Source organism: Lithobates pipiens, unplaced genomic scaffold (genome assembly GCF_037356315.1).
Source record: "Lithobates pipiens isolate NorthernLeopardFrog02 unplaced genomic scaffold, aLitPip1_a1.2 Scaffold_19, whole genome shotgun sequence".
In the NCBI taxonomy this organism is placed as follows: Eukaryota; Metazoa; Chordata; class Amphibia; order Anura; family Ranidae; genus Lithobates; species Lithobates pipiens.
This window is the reverse complement of record NW_027507764.1, coordinates 84,302,364-84,328,333: the sequence shown is the minus strand read 5'-3', so window position 1 is coordinate 84,328,333 and position 25,970 is coordinate 84,302,364. Positions and strand designations below refer to the sequence as shown.

The 25,970-nt window shown below is 42.5% G+C and overlaps 1 protein-coding gene across 1 annotated transcript in view; it reads right to left on the bottom strand.

Annotated features, from left to right (window-relative positions):
* Positions 1-25,970, bottom strand: part of GAD2 (glutamate decarboxylase 2) — a 161,533-nt gene that overhangs the window by 36,433 nt on the left and 99,130 nt on the right. Inside the window, exons 8-11 of the mRNA XM_077490993.1 lie at positions 20,582-20,661; positions 17,011-17,065; positions 14,322-14,438; positions 10,771-10,835 (exon numbers count right to left, since the gene is read on the bottom strand). Of these exons, the coding sequence (XP_077347119.1) occupies positions 10,771-10,835; positions 14,322-14,438; positions 17,011-17,065; positions 20,582-20,661 (317 nt within the window). The remainder of the gene's footprint in view (positions 1-10,770; positions 10,836-14,321; positions 14,439-17,010; positions 17,066-20,581; positions 20,662-25,970) is intronic.

Below are 25,970 nucleotides of genomic sequence, written 5' to 3'. Positions count from 1 at the left end.
GGTCCAGGACCTTCAAAAGTGTGATGGGTAGGAATGAAATGTGTGTCATTTATGCTCCTAGAACGCCTGAATGTACTACTTCAATGTTCGGCCTCTCTATGTGGCCAGGCTGTGTAAAAGTCCTACACATGTGGTATTGCCATACTCGGGAGGAGTAGCAGAATGTGTTTTGGGTTGTAATTTTTGCTATATACATGCTATGTGTTAGAAATATCTTATAAATTGACAATTTTGTGTAAAAAAAAATGCGTTTAAATTTTTTTCCACATATTCCAAAAACTTCTGGAAAAAAAATAACCATTCAAAAGACTCATTATGCCTCACAGATTATACGTTGGGGTGTTTGCTTTCCAAAATAGGGTAATTTCATGGGAAATTCCATTGTCCTGGTACTCCAGGGCCTTCAAAATTGTAATAGGTGGTTGAGAAATGAGATGCGTCATTTTTGCTCGTAGAACGTCTGAAGGTACTACATCAATGTTGGTGCTCTGTATGTGGCCAGGCTGTGTAAAAGTCTCACACATGTGGTATCGCCGTACTCAGGAAGAGTAGAAGAATGTATTTTGGGGTGTAATTTGTTGTATGTATATGCTGTGTGTGAGAAATAAAGAAATAACCTGATAATATGACAATTTTGTAAAAAATAATAATAATAAAAAAAAAATCTTCATATTGCAAAGAATTGTGGGAAAAAATGACAACTTAAAAAAACTCACCATGCTACTTACTTAATACCTTGGAATGTGTACTTTGTAAAAAGGGGTCATTTGGGGGGTATTTGTACTTTCCTGACTTGTTAGTGTCTCAAGAAATTAGATACACCTGATGTACTGAAGGCCTGATCAGATGTGATCAACTTTCAGCGATTGGCACCATAGTTTGTAGACTCTATAACTTTCACAAAGACCAAATAATATACAGTGCACTAATGTGGGTTATTTTTTTACCAAAGATAGGTAGCAGTATAAATTTTGGCCAAAATTTATGAAGAAAAATTACTAATTAGCAAAAATTTATGACAGAAACAAAGAAAAGGGCATTTTTTTTCACAAAATTTACATTTTATTTTATTTATAGCACAAAAAATAAAAAACCCACTAGTGATTAAATACCACTAAAAGAAAGCTCTATTTTTGTGGAAAAAAGGACGCGAGTTTCATATGGGTACAGTGTTAGATGACTGAGTAATTGTTATTCAAACTGTGAGAGCGCTGAAAGCTGAAAATTGGTCTGGTCAGGAAGGGGGTGTAAGTGCACTGTATTGAGGTGGTTAAGGACCAAGCCTCTTTTTTTAGATTTGTTGTTTACAAGTTAAAAACATTTTTTTTGCTAGAAAATTACTTAGAACCCCCAAACATTATACTTTTTTTTCTAACACCCTAGAGAATAAAATGGAGGTCATTGCAACACTTTCTGTCACACCGTATTTGTGCAGTGGTCTTACAACACACTTTTTTTGGAAAAAATACACTTTTTTGAATTAAAAAATAAGACACCAGTAAAGTTAGCCCTATTTTTTTTATATTGTGAAAGATAATGTTACACTGAGTAAATTGATACCCAACATGTCACGCTTCAAAATTGCGTCCGCTCGTGGAATGGCGACAAACTTTTACCCTTATAAATCTCCATATGCGACATTTAAAAAATTCTACTGGTTGCATGTTTTGTGTTATTGCTCTCGCTCTACCGATCGCGGCGATACCTCACATGTGTGGTTTTAACACTGTTTTCATATGCAGGCGCTACTCACTATGTGTTCGCTTCTGCACGTGAGCTTGGCGACATGGGACGCGTTTACATTTTTTTTCTTATTTATTTTACCTTTTATTTTTTATTTTTGCACTGTTTAAAAAAAATAAAATTGTGTCACTTTAATTCCTATTACAAGGAATGAAAACATCCCTTGTAATAGAAAAAAGCATGACAGAACCTCTTAAATATGAAATCTGAGGTCAAAAAGACCTCAGATCTCATATTTACACAAAAATGCAATAAAAAAAAAATCATTTCATTAAAAAAATAAAATAAAAAATGGCCCGGAAGTGATGTTTTAATGTTGCTTCCGCCCTGCAGTGTCATGGAGATGGGTGGGTGCCATCTTCCCCTCACTCGTCTCCATACACAGCCACGGGAAGGATCCGATTGCCTCCGCCACTGCCAATGGCTCTGGTAAGCGGCGGAGGGCACCGGATCGCGACAGGAGGGGGGCCCCTTCTCCCGCCTCTGATAAAAGTGATCTTGTGGCGAATCCGCAACAGAGACCACTTTTATCTTGTACTGGACCGCCAGCCGAACATGGAGATACCGGGGTTATGGCAGCGAGCTGCTGCCATAACGACGATATTCATCCTCAAAGTAAGGACGTACGTCGGCATGCTGGGGTCCGGAAGTGGTTAACAAACTACAAGCTTGTGAATCAGTGGCAACAATGCTGAGAACCACATAACCACTGTAGTGCAGGCAGACAAGGCCCACATGAGAGTGGCAACTCTGCTCTGAATTCAGGAGCAGTGCAGCATTGTTGCCACGACATCAAAGCTACATTGGGTGGACTTTTCTGGAAGAATCAATAAATATTTGTGAGACTTTGCAGAGGCACTAAGAAAAAAGTGTAAACACAAACACACTTATATTTAAAGTGGATGTAAACCAGGTGTGCCCAACCAGTGGCCCGCGGAGCCCTCTGATGTGGCCCACGACCTCCTTCTGTGTGATGGCAGATTGGCAAGCCCAGATCATGGGTTGGAGAACTGCCATCCCAGAGCATCTGCATTGTTAATGAAGCCAGCAAAGCAAGCAGCTGTGGAGCAGAGCTGTATTAGCTGATGCTTCCTGTATAGCGCCGTCTCTTCCCACAGGCGGAGTGATACCAAATGCACTCTGCCGGGGACAGCAACAGCAGGTGATACCTGAATGGAATACTATTATTAAAGGTCAGTTTACTAAAATTGCAGTGTATATATGGGCATATCTGCACAGTGGTTACTGGGCTGCTTTCAAACTGATCCGCAGGTGCAGTGCACCTTCAGATTACCTGAACTGAGGCATAGACTTCTGTTATTACCTGCAGATTTGGTGAGCTTTCAGAAAGTGCACCGCACCTGCAGGATATAATAGAAGTCTATGGCAAAGTGTAGCTAACCCGCAGGAAAGACACAGGTACACTGCGCTGCATTAGTGTGAAAGGCCCCTTTCACACAACTCAATCGAACCCTCCATTCACTTCTATGAAAAGGCAGATGTAAACAGAGCAGATGTAAACAGATTCGTGTATTTTTACACCCGCCTACCTCCAATCTGATCGCTAAAAAAAAATAAAAAATAAACAGAAGGGGATCAATTCCCTTCCGTCAGGGCAGATCGGATCGGAGGACCCATAGAGTAGTGTGGGCTGTGTCCGCTCTGCACGGACCTGTCATCTGCCTGCTCTGCTCATTGTGGCCTGTGACCGGTTACCAAGTTGCTTAAGTGGCCCTCACCCGGTGAAGTAAACAGCCTCAGATGATACACAGAGATGAAAAAAATCTCCCTATATAAGTTTTACATGGATATCTTGCTGTCTTCACCTTTACCTACTGTTTAGAAAGTGCATGTCCTGTTTGATTTTTCACTTTCATCTGTAGAAGGAGATCATTGCTAGACACTGTGAGAAAGCTGATTGGACGAAAAGCACACAGCAGTTGCTAATAACAGATTTCAGTAAAGTGCAGTAAGTGTTGACATGACAGTCCTACTTTTCGCTTATTTCATAAAGCAGTCACAGCATGAGTAGCAAAGTCTTTTCCTGGCCAGTATTGTGCAGAGAAAAGCCTCATACACACGATCGGACTTTAAACAAACTTTCCTGTGGATTTCTGTACAAAGGGCGTTGGCCATGAACTTGTTAAGAATACACACAGCGGGACTTTTTCAGCCAACTTTCACTAAATCACACGTTTTTTCTGCTCTTTACCGCCACCCTTTGGTCAACTTCTGTATTGTTGTCTGATCTTTTGCATTGGTTCATTGGATTGTACTTTGGACTAAAGTCCTATGGTTTTCTGTACACACGATCTCACTTTTGTTGCCGAAAAGTTTGTCTGTTTGCAGAGTGAACTTTTGTCCGATGAAAGCCGAAAATGTTTGTTGTCAAAAAGTCCGATCGTGTGTACGGGCCTAAAGACTGGTGCACTCTATGTGGAAGCAGTGGTCTCTCACAGTGCTCTGATACACCCCCCCTTCAGAGTCAGAACTGGAGCTCTCCAATCAGCAAAGCTCACACTCCCTGCTGCTCTGAAAATCCTATCTCTGACTCAAAAGGTGACAGATCTGCAGAGAGAACATTTTTACTCCATAGAGTGCAGTAGGCTATCCCTGCAGCTGCTGGCAGACGACAGGCTTTTAGACTCTAGCTGTGATGGTTTTACAAACATAATCAGCGGTAGGACTCTGAATACTTGCAGTTTTTCTGTACCTGATATGAATTTACAAGACTTGAGATTTTAATTGGACTTTAATTAACTTAAAGGAGGTACACAGCAATCAGAGCAAGAAGCTGAAATTTTCAAGTGCATTGAAGGAGCTGATCTTATTTTTGGTTCACTCCTTCTCAGCTATGGGATACTGGGGAAGAGGAGTGACTTCACATAAAAACCATTTCAAACACCAGATTACTGGCAACCAGATAATTTACAAAGGGAGCAAAGAACCAATGACATAATCGACAATAGTTCAGGAGAGGAAGACTGTATTTTCTTAACCGCTTCCCGACGCAGTTATACTGTGGCAGGTTGGCTCCCCTGCATGAGCTGTCGTAGCTATACATAGGCTCGCGGGGTTAGGATAGCAGGCATGCGCACGTGCCCACTGCCGGTGCTCGTGGCCGATGGTCGCAATGATGAGCAATCGTGAACAGGAGAGACAGAACAGGGATGAGTCTGTGTAAACACACACTTCCCTGTTCTGTTCTGACAGGAGTGACAGATTGTGTGTTCCTATGAGCTAGGAACCACGATCTGTCACTTCCTCCAGTCAGTCCCCTCCCATTTCAGTTATAATCACCTCCCAGGGAACACAGATAACCCTGCGAGCGCACCCTAGTGTTAACCCTTTCACTGCCAGTGACATTTTTACAGTAATCAATGCAATTTTAGTGTTAACCCCTTCACTGCCATTGACATTTTTACAGTAATCAATGCAATTTCATAGCATGGATTGCTGTATTAATGCGAATGGTCCCAAAAATGTGTCAACATTTTCCAATGTGCCCGCCATAATGTCGCTGTCCTGATAAAAAACGCAGATCTCCGCCATTACTAGTGATAAAAAAATAAAATGCTATAAATCTATCCCCTATTTTGTAGACACTATAAATTTTGCACAAACCAATCAATATACACTTATATTTTTTTACCAAAAATATGTAGAATACATATCGGTTTAAACAGATGAAAAAAATCGTTTTTTCATATATTTTAGGGGGATATTTATTATGCAAAAAGTAAAAAACGATGCGTTTTTTTCAAAGTTGTCACTATTTTTTTGTTTATAGCGCAAAAAATAAAAACCACAGAAGCGATCAAATAGCACCAAAAGGAAGCTCTATTTGTGGGAAAAAAAGGACGTCAATTTTGTTTGGGTATAACGTTGCACGACCGCGCAATTGTCAGTTAAATCGATGCAGTGTAGAATCGCAAAAAGTGCTCTGGTCAGGAAGGGGGTAAATTCTTCCGGGGTTTAATCGGTTAAAGTGGAACTTCACTCTTCCAATCTACTTTGATTATTTTTAATCCTTTACGTTGCTATCATTAGTAAATTATGGATGTAGATTGGGGGGTTTAGGGTGTCTGAACCCCCCCCATAGCAAAGTTATGTTTGTGGAAAAAATGGGAGCTTTACACTTGTCCCCGGTCCGTAATTATCAATGAACGGGAACAGGGCAAGCTCCTGTATTGATCCAGCCACTGCCGCTGTCAGCCTCCCCCTCCTCCCTCCCCTCCACGCTGATTTAGATCTCAGCTCGGGTGGGGGGCAGTGCGCTCCACTGACATCTTGTGGCGGCTCGGATGGGGGGCAGGGGGCTCAGCTGACATCTTAGGCCTACCCTCGGTGCCCTGGACTGCAGCAGAAAGTTAAGGTCAGTGCATGACAGCTTCACACCACAGACTGCCCTGCCATCTGCTGGAAAGAACCTGCGGGGTTGGGTAGGGACTCTAAGATAAGGGTAATCCATCCGCAGTCTCTGATTACCTCCTGTAGTCTGTCCGCAGTCTCTGATTATCTCCTGTAATCTATCCGCAGTCTCTGATTATCTCCTGTAGTCTGTCCTCAGTCTGTGATCATCTCCTGTAGTCTGTTCGCAGTCTCTGATTATCTCCTGTAATCCATCCACAGTCTCTGATTATCTCTTGTAGTCTGTCCTCAGTCTGTAATCATGTCCTGTAGTCTGTCCGCAGTCTCTGATTATCTTATTATCTCCTGTAATCCATCTGCAGTCTCTTATTATCTCTTGTAGTCTGTCCGCAGTCTTTCCCCAACTGCCCTTAAGCCCCTCCCACAATATTTTTGGCCACACTCACTTTTTTGTTGTTCTCTCCTTGGCATACCCCTCGTTCTCAAGTTCAAAGGTTTAGAGATATGTTTTGTATGTATGGACTCAGCACAGTACCACTTCTCTTGTCTGGTATACTGGGTTAAAATCAGTGAGCGTGCTGCTTTCCACAAGATGGTGCACCTTTGCAACTGCCCAGTAAGACTGGCTATTACAGTGCACCATCCTGTTATAGCTACTCCAATAGCTGAGAGCACTGACAGCTGTGTTCTGGTGGGGGGCATCCCCCTGTCAGAACACAATAGCACAGTGGGGAAGATCGCTGTACTAATGCTGCATCTGTTAGTACAGTGATCTGTCTGGTTGAATGAAAAAAACTGACTGTGTGTACCGGGGCTTAGACTGGACAATAGCCAACCTCACTGCAATGTTCATAAAAATGGCAAAACTGAAATCAGGTTCAATTACTATACTTACTTATGTTACTATAAGCAACACACCGTTTTTCTTGTTTACAGTCTTTATGAATTTAGTGCAATTTGTTTTATTTATAATTACTTTTACTTTGTACCTGCTACTGAAAAAATATCTACGGCCCTGTAGTAAATAGATAGGAAAGTATATCAAAATTACTTGTTTTAAACTTTTTTTTACCTTTCTTAAGTTACTTCCTGGTTTCCTGCCTGGGCAAAAGTCATACATCCCAGGAGTCCTCAGGAGGGGAGAAGAGGAGGAGGGGTTTTCCCAACTAAGCACACTCCTCATACATACTTGAGCTAAGGGCAGGAAGTAAATGCTACATGAATCATTCGCCCCTATTCAAGATGGCAACAGCCAGAAATGCTAGGGGGTTGTTTTTCAAAGAGATTTGTCACCAAAATAAAGCATGGAGACATAGATAGTTGGGGGAGTTTGCTTTGAATATTAAAAACTAATTAAATAGCATTTTCTCATTTGAGATGCTCAGTGAATATTCACTTTAATGTATTACTGTGCTGAATTTGAAGTGTTTAACTTTAAAGACGTTTCTCAGTCTGAAACAAAACTCAAACGTTTTCCAATGTTGGATCTGTTTGGATCTCTAAAATAAAAAACTAACTATTCTTAGGAATAATGCAGAGACTGTGAGCACCCCCACCTTTGCCTCATTACGGTTGACACGTGAAGCACATTAAGGACCATGGCCTTTAACAGCCTTATGCCCTGTACACACGGTCGGAAATTCCGACGACAAAATCGGTCTGATTTTTTCCGACGGATTTTGGCCCAAACTTGTCTTGCATACACACGGTCGCACAAAGTTGTCAGAAAATCCGATCGTTCAGAACGAGGTGACGTAAACCACGTACGATGGGACTATAAAGAGGCCAGTAGCCAATAGCTTCCATCTTGTAATTTATTCTGAGCATGCACACGATCGGAATTTAAACGATTGGATTTTGTTGTCGGAAAATTTTTGATCCAGATCTCAAACTATGTGTGTCGGAAATTCCGACGGAAAAAGTCAGATGGAGCCCACACACGATCGGAATTTCCGACAACACAGTCCGATCGGAAAGTCCGAACGTGTGTACAGGGCATTATTTGTTCCTACATTCAGACATTTTTAGAAGGAAAAGTAACCACATGCAGCTTCTACTTTTCCATGTATATGATAGTTGGAGTTATGAGTACTCCATAAACCATAAGTGTGTAATCACTTATAATTCTTCTCAAAATTGCAAGTTACATTGATTGATCAGTGAATCTACTGGCATGAACCCAACTGGATGTGTGCCGGACTCCTCGTTAGGTGAATTAATTTGCTTCTAAAGTGGTAAAGAAATTCTTTGAATGGCTTACCCATTCATGTCTAGTATGCTTTATGCCCTTGGCCTGAAAGACTTAGTTTAGACCAAATAAAAGCATCTACAAGCAAAGATCCCATTTAATAGTTCAATTGAAGAGACTCTGTCACTAGGGGAAAAGGGGGGCAACTGGTGTAGGTATGAAGTGTGAGCAGCCTCCAAAACCTTCCTGTCCCGGATGAACCTCCAAACTGTTCTGACTGGCAAAGCTTTGATACTTACTGGGCACCAAAACTTGCTCATCCCTTCTTACTGATCAGTGAGGCTGCCCATTATAGTTATGGACCAAAAGCAATAAACAAGCTCTAAGCCCTTGTACACACGGTTGGACATTCCGACAGAAAATGTCCGGTCGGACCGTGTTGTCGGATAATTCGACTGTGTGTGGGCTCCATCGGACTGTTTCTGTCTGAATATCCGACGGACAAAGTTTTAGAGTTGGGCTATAAAACTTTCCGACAACATGATCCGATTGGACTTTGTCCGATTGTGTGTAGAGAATTCCGTTGGTAAAAAGTAAGTGTAAATAATAAATGCGGCGCTGCCAGCAAACTATACTATAATATATAAAACAACACTAAATAAATATCTAGTGAAATAAGTGAATCCACCTCACACAGTGTATGTAAAAAACAGTAAATATAGAAGACGCTAAAATTAGTGCGTGTATAAAACCATTATGACAACATAAATAAATAAATAATCAAAAAAAGGGGGTAGGACGTGACTATAAATCAAAAATAAAAAGTGCACATAAATACAATGAACAATGTAACGTGCCGACTTATTTAAAAGTCCATGAAATTGCTTCGTGAGTGTACAATCAAGTCCATGCAAAAAAAACGTGATTTTCAAGCCAGTGATATTCCAGCAAACAACTTCAGTGCCAAACAGGTGCACCAAACCGTTTCCCCCAGCCTCTCACCTCAAAAACTGAGTAAGCAGACTCAGAATAAAGCCCAACGGCTATTCATTTCTCTTCCATCCAGCAGATAGTATAAAGCTGCACATTCCTTTCCCAGACTCTTCCGTTACCTCCCAGTACAATGTACGGCCCGCAGAGTATGAAATAAAGGACAGGGGGGGCTCTCATGTGTAGTAATTCACAAAAGAATTTTAATGTAATAACTGAACACTTACATTAAGGCTAAGAACAGCAGATGACAACGAATCATTCGAACTTCCGGTCTCGGCCGCGACCGGAAGTGACACGTGTAGCACCACAGCTCCTTTCCCTGACGCGTTGCGTCACTCCCTCGTGACTTTCTCAAAGGGTTATGCCCTTTTTTTGATTATTTATTTATTTATGTTGTCATAATGGTTTTATACACGCACTAATTTTAGCGTCTTCTATATTTACTGTTTTTTACATACACTGTGTGAGGTGGATTCACTTATTTCACTAGATATTTATTTAGTGTTGTTTTATATATTATAGTATAGTTTGCTGGCAGCGCCGCATTTATTATTTACACTTACTTTCTATGTAGTACTGAGATTACTATTTATTGCTTGGCTGCTTCCACTTTTCTAGTATATTTGGTAATTCTTTTACACATATATTTAATTAGTTTATTTGGATTTGTTAGCACATACCCCTTTTTATTTTGAGTGAGGTGAAGCGCACTAGCACTTTCTACTATACGTTGGTAAAAAGTGCCACGCATGTTCAGATCAAATTGCTAGACCAAAGCTATTGGCTACTAGCCTGAACATAGTCCCGTCGTAACGAAATAACGTCATCGCGTTACGTACGATCGGATTTTCCGACAACTTTGTCTGACCGTGTTTCAGACAAAATCCGTTGGACAAAATCCGACGGATTTAGTTGTCGGAATGTCCGACTGTGTGTACAAGGGCTAACACTACCCAAAAATGACAGAGATTTCCATGTCAGAAGGGCCTGGCATATGGCAATGATAGGGAGGTTTGGGCAGCTGCACAGTTATGTCCACCTCTGCCTGTATTTGAAGCGGTTTCCCTATTGACATTTTCTTTAATGCTGATGATTCACATTGCAGATTGCCAGTTTTAATTCATCAGCCTGCCAATAGAATTAAACTAATTGATTTGCCCATTGCTACTTGCTATGTAGTCAGTTTTGGTGCAAATAATGTTCATCTGAGCTTTTTTTTAATGCACGCTGCAATTTTTTACATAATTATTTCTGCTTCCATACCAGTCCAAGGAGAGTAAGATAGACCGTGAAAATAGTACGGGGTTGGCCAGAGGAAATGTCACAGCACTGCTTCTTCCACCCAGTGATGTGAATGAACTGGAAGTTGCCGAAGGAAATAAGACAGTCCTTTCTCTTTCCTCCCTGCATGTTTGTTGCTGCAGTCAGCTAAGGTATGAAAATGTGCCTGACAAAAACAAACAAATGGCTCTCACTTGTCAGCACCGTTCAACTTCCATCGGTGTTTTTTTGACATCAGCAATCCTCCGCCCCATGCCGCCTGTGAGAGGGAAAAGCATATTTTCAGTTAACATACAGTAAGTCCTTTGTATGAAAGCTTCATAACCTGTACCTGCTACTAGAGGAATACAAGCCTTAAGTGTTCGTTCCTTTCCAAAACACTTGGCAGATCTTGGCCGGCTGCCGGATTGTTTTAAAGTCTTGTGTATCCATACTTGAAATATCTGCATTTCATTTTAAAGGGAGCCTAAACTCAAAGTTTAAGTCTGTTTAACAAAAAGACATTCAAGAAGCAGAGTGTGGGAGGCCAAAGTGAACAAAAACTTGTCACTGTGGGTCCCATGATATTTTAAATCTGTGTTATGTGTCCTGTACTGAAAATTAAGTCTTTATCTAGATCACCTTGCCTGGATCTTTTACCCAGTGGTTTGACAGTGTCGATAGGCCATGACCACAAAAAAATATATTGGTGTTAGTTGTCTTTAGCAAACGTATATTATACCACCTGCAAAAAAAGTCCTCCCTCTCTGATTGATATCTTCTGTTCAGTAGTCAATCTATAGCAAGGGATGGTTGGTGTACAGTAACTAGGCCATGCAGAACCTAACCAGCATGGCAAGCACATGTGTGGCGAGGAATAACAGTTCATAGGCTGTCAAATGCATGAATTGTTTGAGCACACAGTACGGGGAAGTAGAGCGGGCTTAGCAGAAGGGATTAGTGCTTATTAGGGGATCCTGCTTTGACCACTATAACTCCCTCCTCAATGGCCTAGCTCTACACAGGCTATGTTCCCTTAAGCCTATCATGAAAGCTGCTGCCAGACGCATCTATCTTACTAAATGCTAAGCTTCCACTCCCCCTCTCTGACAATCCTTAAACTGGCTTCTGGTCACCCAACAAATAGAATTCAAAATATTGATATACAAAGCCATTCACATCTCTGCCCACAGCTACATAACCAACCTCATTATTATTATACAGAATTTATATAGCACCAACAGTTTTCTCAGTGCTTTAATGAAGGCAGACATTACAGTTACAATACAATTTGGTACAAGAGGAATCAGAAGGCCCTGCTCATTAGAGCTTACAATCTAGGACCTCATCTAAAAATATCAACCAATCCATCATCTTTGCTCTGCCCAAGACCTCTTGCTCTTTATCCTTACTTCATCCCTTATTCTGCTCCAAGACTGCTCCCTTGCCTCTCCCATCAACTGGAACTGCTTACTCCAACCTGTACAGCTATCTCCTATTCTGCCTTTAGGCAGTGCAATCTGCACAGCTATCCCCTACTCTGAACTTAGCCTATCCCACCTCTGTCTAACAACTCTATTTATTTGCTCGATCAACTCATCTACCCAGGATTATTTACTTTTATATCCCTTGCTTAGATTGTAAGCTCTCATGAGCAGGGCCCTAACAACTCTCTTGTAGGAACTGTATTTTAACTGTACTCAACATATATGCTTATTCCTAAGGATCTCACTGGTAGAGGTGCCAATCCCAATAGATAGATTACAAATAAATATAGCCATGGGGGGGGGGGGGGACTTTGAGGCACTAATAACCATCAACAGATGTATATGAAATATAGGATCCTATAGGCTGCTCAATCTCTTGATGATTTTTTAATTTACGATTATCTCTGTCATTAAGAAATCCCTGACGAAGACTCTACGAATTGAAACGAGTAGGGGTCACCATTGGGCTTCGCATATGTTTTGTTTCTCCTCTATTTTGAACATATTATATTTTATTCTCTTTGATGTTTTTAATCATGCTTTAAAATCTTTGTCATTTATATACATTTGTTGATGGTTATTGCTGCCCCAAAGTTCCCCCCATGGTTGTTTTTATTTGTATTGTTACTGTACTGTCTGCCTTAACTTTTTAAAGTACTGTGCACACTGTTGACACTATATAAATCCTGTATAATAATAATAATAATAATATTAATAATATGTATTTTGAAGTCTTATCTTCTCTATCACAGCAAGAGAACAGCAAGAATAGCATTTATGTTTTGAATACGAGTTACAAGGCAGCAGCCTGAGGGCTCCAAGTCCAAATACCATAAAAATCATAAGAACTTGAAGGGTGTGAATTAGAGGTTGACTGATATGGGTATTTCTCTGGCCAATGGTGATATTTAGAAATCGGGGTGGCCGATGGCCGATATATGATGCAGATTTTTGCGGCCGATATTTGAGGCCGATTTTTCTTTCTTTTTTTTCCTTTCATCTCATAAACTCACCCACTCTACTCCCCCCTGCTTGCTCCTGGCACTCCACCACACATTATGTCCTCAGTACAGGTGGCACTGATTGGCACTGGCAGGTGACACAAGTTGGCACTGATTGGCACTGTCAGATGGCAGTGGTTGGCACTGATTGCCACTGATAGGTGACACTGATTGGCACTGGCAAGTGGCACTGGTTGGCACTGGCAGGTGGCATTGGTTGGCACTGACAGATGGCACTGGTAGGTTTCACACTGAGCCGATATAGTGTAACTGTGTGTGAAATTGACATATGTAACTGAATGCAGAACGAAACCAGCTGTCAAAATTCAGCGGTGATGTCGGGGTGGGTGGGACCCAGGGTAAGGGCCACATATATGCCCACTCGGATCCCATCACATTGGCTGGTGTTTGAAAGCTGCTGGGTCCCACCCACCCCCAACATCAACGCTCAATTCTGACAGCTGGTCTCTCTCTGCAGTCAGTTACATATGTCAGTTTCACATACTCAGTGGCTCCGGCAAGCGTCAAACACTGCTCTGTCAATGAAGTGTGGGGAATGGAGAAAAGAACACTTGTGGGTCGACGGGGCACGGTGTGGTCAATGTTAATCGGCCTAATTTGCATAATAATCGGCTTAATATTAAAAAAGGACAAATATCGGTTGATATATCGGTCAACCTCTAGAGTGAATGCAGCAAATGATATTTCAGAAAGAGTATAAAAGAAGGAAGGCAACCAAAAATGTAGTGCACTGCTAGAGAAACTACTGTGGACAGTGCATGCCATGATGTGACAGACTGTAGTGCAGATATTGGAGAGGAAGCTCTGATACCAAAGTGCAATCGATGTATAGTGATGTGGACAGAAGCGGGGGAAATAAAATGTGCTGGGAATGTGGACACCGGTATCAGGAGAATGTCTATGCTGTGGTTGTTAACACTCACAATTGAGGCTATAGTTTGTCTTTGTGTATAACTGTCCACGTTTACATTCTAATAAATGGTACCATTGGTAATGCACTAGGCTGGTGCAGCCATCTTGCCTGCTGTTGTCCAGTTGCAGTGTACAGCTCAAAGGTGATGCTGCCCTTTCAGGCTCACATGGACTGTGAGTTTACTAGTTAGGGATGAATAATGAGATCCAGGCTGTGCTACATGCCTTGATTAATAACATAAAAGACTCATAGGAAGGCAGGATCATCTAGAGAATACAGGAAGTGACAATCTCTTTTGGTACTACTTGGATAGTTACAATGAATGCATAAGAGCAGATACTTACATCAACATGCATCCATATCTTGTACTTTCTACAGATGTCAGAGATTGCAACAAGAGGATCAAAAGCACCATAAACCGTGGTACCTGCTGTCGCACTGACAAAGAATGGAACAAATCCCTGCAAAAGGAAACAAAGATTTTCCAATGTTTATTGAGGGCAAATATCTTTATTGAAAAAAATAGATGATGTTCTATTGAATGTACTAGTCCAGCCTGCTTTCCTGTGTTCACTAAAAATGACAGATGGGACCCTCAATTAGTTATAGACTGAATAACAAGAGTTCCTTTAAAGTGGAACTAAGCTCATCAAAAACAAGTACCTGTGATACAAATATAACAAGAACAAGTTTATTACTAAAGTTTATTACTAAACACCAAACCTGTTTCATACAAGTCAGACACCCACGATAGCCTACTTGCAATGCCCACAAAGCACATGGAACATAATAAACAAACAACCATGTATCTGAAACCCATACCACCAACCATAAACTCCTGGGACTCACCAATAGCCCCTAGTTGGTATAACCCAGGTCACAAAAATGATAACACAAGACCTAGAACAATGGACATGTATCAGAAAGATAAATATGCATGTAAAATACATGATTAAAGCTAATAAAATAAAGTACTATATGAGTGCCAACAGATTTAAATAACTATAGAAGACAATCCATGCATAGAGATCACTCAAACTGTTCAGATTCTGATGCTTTACATATAACGCAGCCATGGTGGTTGCACCACTCTCCTTTAGCTTTTTCAGTACAGTCTAATTTCTGATTTTCAGCAATAGAACAGGTTCAATGGGCGCCAGACGCTTCTTGAATGCAAAAGAGATTTTATTTCTCTTAACAGAACTTTGGGCCAGGACACCCTTAGATAGTTGCAAGATTAATTGGCAGACCCCAAGACTTCAACAGGAGGACAGCCATGTAGGAAAAGGCATCCAGCGAGACGCCATATCTGCATGTGTAGAAATGCTGTCTCCTTTGGCAACCGTCTTTAACAGTTTCAAACACAAAGTGTAACAGTTCCTTGACTTTCACTACAATCACTTCTTGTAGTTCTTCAGCCCACTGAGCACTCAAGCTCTCACTAGACTAAATGATTCACTGCCACTGAATCCCTTGAGCTCCTCCGATCTTCACAGTAGTATATTCCTCAAGCGTCACCCCCGCCTCTCTGATGGGTTCCTAGCTTGGCACTCAAGATACTTCTCAAGCTTCACCCACTGCTTGGTCCCTGGCTTGACATACAAGTCTGCTCTGCAAGCACTGGCTGGGTCCTGGCTTGATATCCAGCACAGTTTCCAGATTATTCACCGCCCCCGGTTGGTGAGAATACTGCTCCTGTACTTGCTTCAGCTACTCACTGTGGTCCCTGATAATAAGGTGGTTGGTCCCTTAATGGCAACAGCTTCCCCTCTACCTCCGACCATGACAGGTTTTCTGGCCGGCAGAACCGTCACTTCTGGTTGGACTGCAAGCTGCAATCCCAACCCTGCGCTGCCCTCTTGCTTCTGGATATGCCCTCAGACAGCCTAGCAGCCAGATGTGCCCGGGATAGGCCCAATCTCTGGCCTAGCAGCCCGGGCAGTACAACACACGCCTACCCAGACAGCCATCCAGAACACCGATCACCTAACTCCACCCAAATATATAGGTTCTGCCAGCAGGCCAAGGGATTCAAGGGAAGCTTGAGATACCCCGTATACCAATAATCTAACCTTGCATTGCCCTTCTAGTGTCTAATGCCACCACGTACCCGGCCACCTATCGGCAGAAGAGAAAAGTGCAGCAATGCCAGACTTAGGGAGAAATCAATTAATCCCTAACAATTAGCCAAGGCAGTTACTCCTGGCAGGTAAACGTAGGAGCAACCCTGTTTAAACTCCAGGATGCTGCATCAATAAACTTTTTTTGTTATATTTATATCAGTACGTGCTTGTGTGGATACTTTTTGCCTGGGGATTTGTTTTTGTTGAATTCATATATTGATCTTTTCTTCTTGCACCCAGTGGTGGTTTATTTGTCTTTGGTGTAAAGTGGAATTGAACTCAGAAAGTGAAGACTGAATTCCTCCTTAAACATATATCAATGTATTTCCTGGTATGTGAGTGTGCCTAGGCACTGCTGTGCCTAAAGCCTCATAGGTGTATACTTGCAGTGTGATATCTAAGGCACAGCTACCCCTGACTTCTAGTCTCGGGAGAGTTAAAGAGAGATGTCAAAGCTGTGCGGCTCACTGAAGTTCTTGCCTAAAACTCTGACAGGAGGAAGCAAAAACCCTTCCTCTACCAAGATGGCTGCCTCCACACATAGAAACAGTGTAGAATAAGTAAGTCAGTAATGGGGAAAGATCAGCTGCAGGGAGACCACAAGCAATACTGGACACCAGGCCTTTAGACTTCAATATTTATAGTGCCCCCCTCCCATATTAGCTTTTCTTTACTTTGACAAAGTCCGACACTTTAGCTTGAAAGTCAGGAGTCAGAGGTCACAGAGCAACCTTTCCACAGCAGGAAGATAGTATTCATTATAAACCAGCCATGTGTGCATTCTATCATTTATCCTACACATATAATAAACCATCAGATGTTCCTGCTTCCAGTGATTATAACAGCTACAACCTATTCTGAAAAATATAATGGTGGGATGGAACACTTATAGGGAATGAATGGTCCATACTTTCTGCTTGGCTTCAATGATTCTCCTTTCAAGATCTGATGGAATCATTTTCCCCCTGTAATTAGGAGCATAAAAGTAAATAATTTCCAATGCGTGTATCTCCCTTTGCCAAATCATAAGAATATAATAACAGCGGATAATGTGGCTCATAGTAATTTCTATCACATTGCTGAAAATAAGTAGGTCAGAACTTCAAAGTTTTGTTAGAAGTTTATAAGAATGTGCTATGAAATCATTGGCAGTAGTGCACAGGATATAATGGGCATTTTAGTCTATGATTAATATGCTGTATTTAGGATTTTAGACAACATAACTAATCATAAACATACATCTTAAAGTGTTGCGTCTAGCTCAAACTTTCCTGTCCAGCAAAACCTGTTTCAAGCACAACTGGCCGAGATCAGGCTTAGGTAAGTATATGTAGCACTATCCCCGGAGGAGCCATTGAGTAGATGCTCAGGGTTCTTTTCCCAGTAATTTCCCCACAGCCAGGCACACGGTTCCGGTCATTCTTCAGACTCATTAACCAGTCTAGGGGTGTGATTTTTCTGCTGCTTTATTGTAGAACTTGAACTTGGGTAGGTAGAGGATAACTGTTGAATAGACAAACCTATAATCTTAAAGTTACACTAAACTCAAATTTTTTTAAACCTGCTCTGTGCAGTGGTTTTGCACAGAGCAGCCCAGATCCTCCTCTTCTTGTGTCCCCCGCCGGTGCTCCTGGCCCCTCCCTCCTGCCGAGTGTCCCCACAGAAAGCAGCTTGCTATAGGGGCACCGAGCCGAGCCGCTGCTCTGTGTGTCCATTCAGACAGGGAGCCACCGTTCAGTGCAACATTGCTGGATCGAGATTGGCTCGGGTAAGTATTGGGGGGGGGGGGTGAGGAGGGCTGCTGCACACAGAAGGGTTTTTTTTATCTTGCATAGAATGCATTAAGATAAAAATAACCTTCTGACTTTAGAACCACTTTAACTCCTGGCAGGCAACTAAATACAGATTTGACTTTTTTATATACATAATTTATTTTCATAGACTTGATGGGAATGTGGCATTTTTGTTGTGAGGTGGGGATTTATTCCATGTAAGAGCAGGAGTGGGACTGTAGATTTGAGCCCCCTCTCCTCAAGCAAATAATGCACAATCAAAGAGCTAACAAAGGTACTTTTATTGCCTGACATGTTCACTTCAGAGAGAAACTATAATGGCTTGAGTCAATTTCATTTTAATTATAATGATAATAATTATTATTATTGTAATACCTTTCCCCAGGCTGGTTATATTTTGTTGTTGGCACTGCTGTATCCAGTTGAACAGCAGTTTATTTTTCAAGTCTGGCCAGGGCTCTCTAAGCCTGGTGGTTGATTGCTCTTTCCTGCCTTTAGAAGACCTCTCTGACCAATCCCTGGGAGGGGGTACCCAGAAGGTGACTGAGAAGAAGATAAATGCATGGGAGGGCTGTTCAGAATTTTCTTCTCCTGGGGTGTCTGATCCTGGGAGGTAGACTGGGTTACAGAACAGCTGTTAGGCTTCAGCATATGCTTGGCTGAGGCCCTGAAAGACATCTGCTGAAGGACACGACCTTAGAAAGCTGGACTGGAAAAGGATCCCTTTCACTGAAGAGTGTCGCAGAAAAGCTGGTTGGAGAGCTGTCTCTTGACATTGGGAGTAGGACCTCTTGTCTGTAGCTTTAGGTGTACCTGTACTTTGAGGGTTAGAAGTCAAGGGTAGCTACAAGGACTGTGACTGCTTTTACAGTCTCAGAGGGACTGGCTTTCCGCTTCATTTCCAGCAATATTTAAGGTTGTTAATGAAGGATTTTTGCTTGAGAATCTGTCCTCCGATACCTGTTTGCATTTTTTGCATTTTTGGAGTATCCCGCACCCTCACCCCTCTCTCCTGTTCAAGTTCTACAATAAAACTTCAAACAAACACCCCTAAACTGAGCCGGTGTTTGTCAGTGTGCTCTGGAATTGGTACCTGGGCTGGCAGCCTCTGGACAGGTAAGAGAGACCCATTTAATACCAGTGGCCCCACTGGTAAGCGCTGAATTATAAAACCTTGTTTCAGCTTATACATGTTTAAACAGTTGATTCATATTTTTTTATTATTAATGTAACACATTTAATTTTATAAATATGTGTTATACATGGGGCATACAAGACATACATTATATGTTCCAAAGCATAGGGCTAAGGATGCCCCTCCAAATGAGTGAGTTTAGTTGCACAAATCCATATCCTCAAATACATGGTTTAATGAGGTATGCAGGAAGTCGTGCATCCTGCAGGTCCCTAACCTCAACCCAACTGAACACCTTTTGGGTAAATTGTAATGCTAATTACAGTTCAGGTCTTCTCATCTAACATCCATGTCTGATCTCACAAATGCTCTTATGAATGAAAATCCTAGACACACAATCTTTTGGAAAGCCTTCCTAGAGAAGCAATATTGAGGTTGGAGTATGGGGGGTGGGGGATGAGGGGGGGGTGTTGACTTCATAATGCCCATCATTTTTTAATGGTATGTCCAAAACTCTCATATACTGTAAATAGGTTGATCGCGTTTCCAAAAACTCTAAATGACACAGCCATATATGAAAAGAGAAGGTAGGAAAGGAGATGGAATGGATTCACAGGGATTAGTGATTCTCTCTGATCATTTTGTTTGTGTGTTTTAAATTAAGTTATTGAGCAATGTAAACAACGGGTAATAGGAGCAAGGAAAATGTGTGAAAATTAGATTATAGATTATTATTAGATTCTTTAGCTAGAAATAATTTTATAATTAGTATTGTCCTTACAGTATTTGTTGTCCCAACATTTCATATTCCTGATATGTGTACACTGTACCATGTACTTGTGTTAAAAATTATCCTGCTCTCTTTGCATGGTTTCCTTTGTGTGAAATACCTGGTGCTATATCTGCTTTCCTATTGCTAACAGACCATGCTACACATAAAAGCACATCCCTCCCGGAGTGGAAATTTTTCTGGGCTTGCTTAGAGTACGCTCTGTCTGTCCTTCAATGGTCAAGACTGACATGCCACACTGCACAGCCATTCACTGGGAAGATCAGTCTAATGCTATTTTCTATTTTCTGCCTCTGTCTGAAACGCCTGCAGTCTCCACCCCCAGCTCACTAAGTCTCTTATGCAGCTGAGAGGTTATGAAACAAAGGTTATGTGATCCAAAAAGAAAATATGTGTAATAAGAGGGTGCCAACTTAACAATATTGTGACCAGGTGCAGCTGCCCCTTTAAGTGTAACTAATGCCGCGTACACACAAAATGGAAAAAATATATTTATATCAATCGATATATATATATTTGATATTGTTCTTTTGTCTCAATGATTATATAACCACGTGTCACTTTCACAATGCCATGTTTGAATGCACTTGACAACTTCAGGTAAATTGAGGTCACCATGTTTTTTGGCAGTAAATGTGAAAAAACAGATTACATTTAGTGACGGCTCATTCTGCTCTACGTGTCGTGTTTCTGTGACCTAAATCAGTGAATGACTCAAGCTCTAATCTTTGATGTTAAATTACATTTAGAAGTTCTTGCGTACCTTTCATCGCACTTGATAAGGAACACACTGTCGGTGCCAATACCCAAGGCAGCAGCACCCTTCTTTACTGAAAAGTGACTCTGAAAAAGAGCATATGGAATTACGATTAAATCAGTACATTTCATGGGTTTTTATATAATTTATTAGCCTCTGCTTCAAACTGTTATTCACAGCAAACTGGTGATTATCTCTTAAAACATTTTGCAGATTTATATAGGCAAAAAATGACTTGACTTGCCTATCTTTCTAAGTAAAATATACGTAATAAAAACAAAAATATTTATCAAGTTGTGGCAGAGTAACTACGCTAATAATGTTCTTATGTATGTCGATTTAAAACTCCTAATTCTACATTATCATCAAATGTAAACATTACTTGTAAGCCCCTGTACACACGGTCGGAGTTTTCGACAACCAAATCCGTCGGATTTTGTCCGTCGGATCTTGTCCGAAACTGTTGCATACACACGGTCGGACAAAGTTGTTGAAAAATCCGATCTTTCAGAACGTGATGACGTAATTTCGTTACGATGGGACTACATTCAGGCTAGTAGCCAATAGCTTTGATGTAGGAATTTGATCTGAGCATGCGTGGCACTTTGTCCGATCAAAATTCTCTACACATGATCGGAGTATGTCCTATCGGACCAGTTTGTTGGAAAATATTTCCAACAAGTTGGAAAATTGGGTCAGACGGATATTCCGACGGAATCAGTCCGATGCATACCACACACAGTCGGATTATCCGACAACACGGTCCGATAGGACACATTCCGACGGATTCTCCGACCGTGTGTACAAGGGCTAAGACTATGTCTTGATTCCTGAATATAGGGTATCATTTGGGGCACCTAACTGTAAGTGGAACATGGGGGAGCAGGAGAGGGTTCAGCCATGTGCAACCATCTTAAAGTGGCAGTCCACTACAGTAATTCTGGCAGTAGAACAGGAGTTTTATTGAGATTCAAATTTACCTAAGGCACTTAGAGCAGAATACAAAGTGCACTGTGCTAAAATGTAAGTGTGTTTAAAATGTGGTCAAAAGTTACAGGGAGAACCAAAAAATTGGCAGACACATCCTGGAGTTGGAGATCCCAGAAATTTTCCAAGTGAGCATCTAGCAATGACCCTAAATCTAGCTTAAGCATGGGAGAGTTTTTGGCTTTTTATCATGACTGGTGTGCTTTATTCAGGAGCAGCACCAAGGTGGGTGGAAAAAGAAATGGGAACTATAGTGTGTGATGTAATCGAATAGTTTGGCAAAAAATTTTTTTTCCAGTATCATACAAAGGACAAGGGGACATTAACTGAATATAAATTGTGATATTGGGGGATGTCTAGCTTAGTGGTAGATGCTTTTTCAGGAAGTTCACAGCCAACAGGAACTTCAGTTTAAGGGTGTGATAGCCAACTTTTATTGAAAGTAACAAAAATGAAAGTTCATACATGCATGGGTTGCCCACATAGGGGTTCTTCTCCCAAAAATTACAACACATGCAAAAATGCCAAGCCACCTGGCCCTCAAGGCTCACTCGGCCTTGGTCGCAGTACAAAGCTGCTCAGGTCCTCTCCTGGCCTCTAGGAAGGGGTTCTCCTGACACTCCAGGCTTTTACACTCCTCCAAGACTCACGGTCCCCTTTTGTCCCCAGGACTTTCTCTTCCAGTTGTCTCAGCTATGGTCTCCCTGACTCTTTCAGCTGGCCCAACTCTCTCAGTCCACTGACCTGGAACCTCTCCCACATGGAGTTCAGTCTCAAGGACATTGCCTGGGTTCTTAAAGGGTAGCACAACTCTCATGAACTATGCTCAGTTTTGCCTTATAATGGGTGTGTGCACCTGGACACACACACAACCTGCAGAACGTCTGGAAAACCAGTACACACGACTTAAGACTCCATCCCTCCCAATGCTCTTTGATGTCTTCAAGTTTCCAGCCTCAATCCAGACTTACAAAATCAAGAGAAAACTTGACCTATAGTTTTCTCTACTCACAACCTTCTGCTGGCTCTTCCCAAACTACCTCTTTGAGAGTCCTGTGTCCATTTTAGACTAATTTTCACCAAGACAGGGGGTCTCACTCTCACATATTCCCCCTCCTCTTTGTTTTGAGCCGGAGGGAGGAGCACCAGCACCCGTCATCAGGGTTGGGACACCTCTGGGCCAGCTGTCAGCCAAGTAGGCCCAACCCTTTCCGGGTGCGCTTCCAGGTAAGTCCTACCCTGACTCTCCACAGGAACCCACTCATTTTCATCCTATGCTTTCTCCCTCCTCTGGGGTTCCTGGGCTTTTTTGCCTTTCTCTGGGGAACTCTGCCTTCACCGATACCCTCACTTTCTTGATATAGGGAACCTGCACCTAATACTTTACCTGAAGAGGAACCGCCTTTTCCCTCACCGATACCAGTTTTTCCCATCACAACAGGTTTTTTTTGTTTAACAACTTTTCTGAGGTCACCCACAGCAATTAAACCCTTGGTAGCCGTATCAATCAGCAACAGTTCACAAATTCTGACGTTGCCACTTCCAGTACCATCAGTGCTTCCCCCCACCGTGTCTCCGGGTACCTTAATTTGTACCTCTTTGTGAATGACATGAAAAATCTCTGCTACTGCCATGTCTATTTTGGGCCCTTCCTTCACGTGAGGTCTAGTGGGTGAGGCAGTGTCCATGCCCTCTACTGACCACTGCTCAGCTACACCTCGGACCGCACAAGCAGAAGTTTTCTTAGTCACCACATCAGGTGCAGAGACCGCTGATATTTTCAAACGTTCTCCTGAGCACCTTCCATCCAAACCGGTAACTGGAAGCACCCTCTCAGAGAACCTTGAGACTATTTGCCACACTGCTAATGAATATGGTACCGACCAGTTCCTCTCGTGTTTAACATCACCAAGCATTGCTTGTACTATTTTGCTCCACCTACTGGTACTACCCAGTACCTCCTTGTCTGACCACGGTGGAGATACCCAAGTGTACAGCAAATGTGCTTTTTGGACTTCAAGCATTTTCAACAATACATTAGTCATCTTAATATGATCCACATCTACATACAAGACCTTTCTAGGGACTTTTCCATTATCAGGAGAGGGGCTCATCCGCTGAAGGTGGAAAGGTAGAGACTTTTGCAGCGACCTCCATCTTGCTGGAGGTAACTGCCTTCACTGCCTGGTGCTCAACTGGAGCGCCTTCAGATGTACACATTTATCCCTTCTGCCACAGCATCAGTGAGCCGCTGCAGGTAATAAGTCACATTGCCATTTTTGCACTCACTATTTTTCAGCAGCTGGGCTCTGGATAACACAACTGCCATGCATGTGACCTTAACCAGTCCTTCTGACTGGAGGGGACCAATCTCTGCCGGGGCCAACATGCCCTTGGCCACTGGCCACCCTGCAATCACTCCATTGGGCATAGCAGGTATTATGTCCACATCTTTGTTACACATCATAGCTTTGTAACTCATGGTCACTTTGTTTAGTGTTGCAACTGCTTCCTTGCACCACGCTTCCCAGTCCATGGTGCTTCCCTGACAGGCATTCTGCAGCGCTGCATCACCTATTCCAAGAGGCACCAAAGGAACCGGGACTCATTACTCAGTACTGTACATTTGTCATCTCTATACGCATCACATTGTACAAACGCAGTTTTACTTATGTCACATTGGGACGATGCTTCATCACACAAGGCAGGGTGCAATGCACTATTTTGACCAGTTCTGGTGGCGCTACCATCACATCCAGCTTTACACTACCAGCTTTAACAGGATGAACAAATTGCTCACCAAACTGGTCACATACCAGGTGGGTGGTCAGCACCCACACACTCTCACTGTGTGGTGCAGTCCCCCCTTTTTCCCCCAAAGTAGTGCCAGAGCAGTCCTGGACAACCACCAGCTCCAACACAGGGAGATCCCTGGAGATTTCCACGGACAACCCTGCGGCACTGTCTCTGGTGGTCACGGGAGACATCCTACTCCCATCCTTTTTAGTAAACACATTACCAACATTATTCTCAAATGTGACTCCAGAAATACATTTCTCAACCTTTAGAGGATCATCGTGACACTTAGACATAGCTATAGCTATTGTGGGTGGCCTCTTATCCACTTGAGCAGCTCCACAGCTGACCTGGGAAACCCTCCGCTCCAACATTGTGGGCTCCTGGTAGGTTTCCCTGGGCAACCTTGCAGCATCTGTCTCTGTCACTAGGGAACATGGTGTACACATTTTTTTGGTCACCCCTGGTACAGCTCTTCCAGCACTCTGCTTGATTCCACTAGGTACATACAGAGTCCCCATGTCCTTTTTAATCTTTAGTCCTGCTGCCAGTTGGGCTTTACCCTGAGCCTTCCCACTACTCCGGGTAGCACGCTGCAGCTAGTCCATCTTTACTGTGGATCTTCCCTCCGGACACATTCCCACTTCATTTGGTTTTGTCCCATAAACGGCAACAGTCTTACAATTCCTCTAGCCAGTGTCATAGCTTTCATTTAAGTGCGTTGTCTCTCATTTGTGGTGTCTTCACAGGTGGACTCCCCAATGTGGCCATGGAGCAACACTGCAGCCTTTCTGGACCCACTGAGACCCCCTGCAGGTAACAGGATCCCGGTTGCTAGGGGTAACAGCAGACCAGCACGTCAAAGATGATTGGCTATACCTCATGGAGGTTGCAGACTGTTGTGCCCTTCTTTCTGGGATGACCACTTCACATAAGTGGCCATAATACACATCTTTACATTCCTAATCATCATTGGTATCCCCTGCAGGCCACACAAACCTCTTGTCACTGTTGCCAGGGGTGACAACCGATATGCTTGCAGAAAACCTAGGGCTAGTACACTGATGCACACTCATGTTATCCTGAGCCGTTGCTTGACTGGTGCTTTGATGTCCCAGTGATGCCTCTCGCATTGCTACAGGTGATGACCTCCGTTTGCTGGATCGTTGCTGGCATTCCCATTCACACCGGAACATTTCCCCAAGCAGAATCTCAGCTTTGTACTTGTCTTAATAATTTCTGCTTGGACCCATCTGTTGGTAGGATACCCGGAACTGATTTATCAGCAAGGGTTGCAACAACTGGTCTATAGGCAATGCTCTCCATGTTGCACCTCTTTCAAACTCCATTAGGAAATCTTTAGCCTCCTCTGTAGGCAGCATTGGCCCGTATGAAGTTAGATGTCACTATGTCAACTTCCCACTCTGCAGCCAGGGACAAAGGACACGGAGCCTATAATAACGCTTACCTGTAGGTACAGTGAATATCTCCTAAACTTGCACTGTTATACTATATGAATCTGGTGGCGTCACCGGTGCATGCGCACTGAAGGGACGGAATACCCGTGCCATCTCTTCAGAGCTCCATGCCACGGCTGTTACTCCTGCGCTGT